A 3310-nucleotide genomic window follows, 5' to 3' on the forward strand; every position below is an offset into this window, starting at 1 on the left:
ATATATATACTGTATATAATCATGTCTTTAGCACCCCCATTTTATGCAGTTTTAAAGTTTTAAGTTTCACAAATTTTAAAATAAAAAATTATTTTATTTACTGACATTAGTATCGAGTCCAGGATAAAAATACGACTGTTTCTTATAAATAAGTCAGCGTCCTGCTGCAGAGTTTGTGGAAAGTTTTGCTATTTTCAAACTCAGCCTGTCTGTATTTTGAGGCCAGATTCTGGGTTTGGTTTAGAAGCCCTTAAATGCAGCTTTCATGAACTCAAAACCAGAAGCACAATGTAGTTCCTGCTGGTTGTCCCAAGAAAAACATTTTAAGAGCACACAGCTGCAGAATGAATTATGTTTTATTATATGTTTGTGGTATTTCCTAGAAGGTGTGCTGACATGTTAGTCTATGTGTCAGGGTCTATGACAAGTTGGCCGATCACCTCCTTATATAGTACACACTTCTGTTTGTTGTCAACCAGTGCTGTTAGCATCTCTTCCATCTCCTCTTGAGTGAARGGTTCACCTAATTTAAAAGCACAGCAGACGTTTTAGAAACTGTTCCACAAAGATCTGCTTTCACCGATTCATTTACTCTCTCTGCTTTACCTTCCTCTGTCATGTATTTCCTCAGCTCTTCAGGTTCTAGGTAGCCTTTCTTTTCTTTGTCCAGAACCTGGAAACACAGATTGTAACAACACTGGTGCAAAAGAGAAACCGTAGCTGTGCAGGCCCTATAAAACCATCTAAAGTGCTTAGAGCCCATTATGCAACACTAAACGAAGTAGGCAAACCTCAAAAGCCTGAAGAAGACGTTCCTCAGGGATGGGAGGAAACCTAAAAAGGACAAATTATTTTTCATATAAACACAACTGAATAAAAATTACTGAGGTTCTACAGATTTCCACTAACTGAGATTAAAATCATTAAAAACGTTACTAAAAACAACAGCAACAAAGATCTTGCAGGGTTTGTATTTGTCCACAAGGCTACAGAGGAACTAAAAGGAAACACAAAAGTCTCACAGAGTGGCCTCTGGCTGCATTGTGTTACTGTAATGTTTATGTGGCAGAGTGGTTAGGGGGAGTCCTCTTGGAACCAGTAGGTTCTGGTTCGATCCCTYGTTCCAGCTATCTTGTCTTGGACAAGAGTCAGACACTTTCACCCCTAAAACTGTCAGCTAGCTTTGTAGAGACCTAATGGAGTGTCGTGTGAAAAGGTAAATGAGGGCACAGACAGTGTGAAGCACTTTGAGTGTCCTGGACAGAAAGGTGCTACAGAAGTATAGTCCATTTAGAATAAAGACTCCTGTGAAACATGGTGGTGGTACCCTAGTCTGGGTGGTAAAGCCTAAACACAACTGTTCAAATGTTGATTAAACTACTAATAAAACACACCTGAACCTGTGAACTGATCTCAAGAGAAAGTCTCCAATGAGAAAAGTCAGATTTCAAAAATCTGTTCCATTAAAAAATCATGTAAAAAAGAACAGAGTTGGTGTTTTGGAACGAGCAAGTTTAATATAAGAGTAATGTTTTGGAGGGTTTCAAATCAAGTTAATCACAAAGTAAAAGCTGTCAAAGAAAATGAGCTGAAAATTTAGAAGGCAGTAAATTAACAGTGATTAATTTATGAGATTTAGATTTTTTCCCATTTAATCAGGCTAAAAAAGGAGGATTTAATCTTAGGATGGTATTTAATAAATTGACACAAACAGGGCTGCACACAGTTAAAACAATCACCACTGTTGCATGTTGTTTTTACTTACACTTCCAACACATTYATTAAAACATTGTTCTGTGACATGTTTTCATTGCAGCTGAGTGCTGAAGAAATACTGAAGCAACTTTTTACCCTTCAGATGCTCGTTAAAGTAATGACAGCAAATCAAGCTGAAGTTGGTTATATTTGGTAACATCTGAGTGCAATCATTGATGAGCCAGTTAATTCTGAATAATAAGAGGGATCACGAAATAAAAACCTTACAGTTGATTATGAAGTAGGTCAGGCAGGAAGACAATATCTRATTCAACAGCTGTCGGAACAAAAAGTGCTTAAAGAAGGCCGAACATTTTTAATGTTTTAGTACATTAGAACAACTAGAACCTCACCTGTGCTCCAGCAGTATTTTGGTCATCGCTGGGAGGAACTTGTCCAGTTCAATAAATCCTGAGTTATCCTCTCCCACCTGGTTGAACAAAACAAGGTTTCACTCTTTCACAGAATAAAATGGATAATGCAAGCAAGCCTAAACCTCTAAATAAAAGACTTCCTCTGGACTTTTGTGTAACCTGAACGAAGTGCAAAAACAAAAATCAATATTAATCAACACATCCCTTTTTCGTGATTGTAATAACATTTTGTATTTTTTGATTATATTCATCATAATAACTWAAACATGTTTGAGAACAGTATCCTGACCTCAGATATGAAGGCATGTAGATCTGCCTGAGTCGGAAAGCAACCCAGTGAATAGATGACGGAGTTAATCTCACTGGAAAACAAACACATGACACTAGATTTCAGTCAGCCTTGTGTTATTCCCTATTTAGTAAAAAAATGTGTGGGAAACTTTGTTGTTTGACAGTTCAGATACAAAATGCATTGTGGAGCATGTGGATTTCCAAAAGTAAAGCTTAAAATGATGTAATCATAAATAGACAGGGGGAGAAATTTTTATAGACACATTAATTTTCAATAAGCTTCTTTTATTTCCATTCTTATGTCAAACTGGCCTGTTTTAGGGTCTAAATAAAGGTTTAAAAATGTTTTGAACTTTCATCTTCTACTATCAGAAAAAAAAGCTTTTTTGAAGACATTAAGTGGCAACTTTTATTGTTAATTACAAATCATGTTGTCCTCAATGTTAATGTTTTCCATTTTCTGTTGGAGAAGTATAAAAAATTGCTTCTCAGTGAAGTGTTTTGTTTAGTGTGTTTCTTCTTTAACGTGTAGCCATAACTCACCAAGCCTCCACCGTGTTGTTAGACAGGAAGTCAAATGTTTTAAAAGCTGATCTGATCTTCTTGTGAATGTCTGACTGTGCTTCTGAAACGAGCAATGAAATGACTTGCATGTTTAAGAAAACACGACAGACATACTCTTAAAGAAATAGTTGAAATACTTGGGGAAAAAAAGGATTTAGAATTTAACCCACTCTTACAAACCTGCGCTTTGGTTGTTGTCCGCCATTTTTTGGAGTGTTGTTCYGCTGCTAGGCAACAGATGGGTTTGTGAGTGAAGCAAATACACCCACACTTCCGCTTTGCTCTTACAATGGTCTTCCCTCTCCTGATACAAGACAGTTTTGTTT

The 3310-nt window shown here is 36.7% G+C and overlaps 1 protein-coding gene across 1 annotated transcript; it reads right to left on the minus strand.

The window, feature by feature from the left end:
* Positions 1-338: 338 nt before the first annotated feature.
* On the minus strand, positions 339-3197 carry drc8 (dynein regulatory complex subunit 8). Its single transcript, XM_014001807.1, has 7 exons — positions 3165-3197; positions 2964-3045; positions 2419-2491; positions 2109-2185; positions 792-834; positions 607-673; positions 339-523 (listed from the first exon to the last, which is right to left on the minus strand). Exons 1-7 carry the CDS (start codon positions 3187-3189, stop codon positions 405-407), a joined length of 486 nt encoding a protein of 161 aa, XP_013857261.1. The 5' UTR covers positions 3190-3197; the 3' UTR covers positions 339-404.
* Positions 3198-3310: the final 113 nt, after the last annotated feature.

This window comes from Austrofundulus limnaeus, unplaced genomic scaffold, assembly GCF_001266775.1.
Source record: "Austrofundulus limnaeus strain Quisiro unplaced genomic scaffold, Austrofundulus_limnaeus-1.0 Scaffold10, whole genome shotgun sequence".
Lineage (NCBI taxonomy): Eukaryota > Metazoa > Chordata > Actinopteri > Cyprinodontiformes > Rivulidae > Austrofundulus > Austrofundulus limnaeus.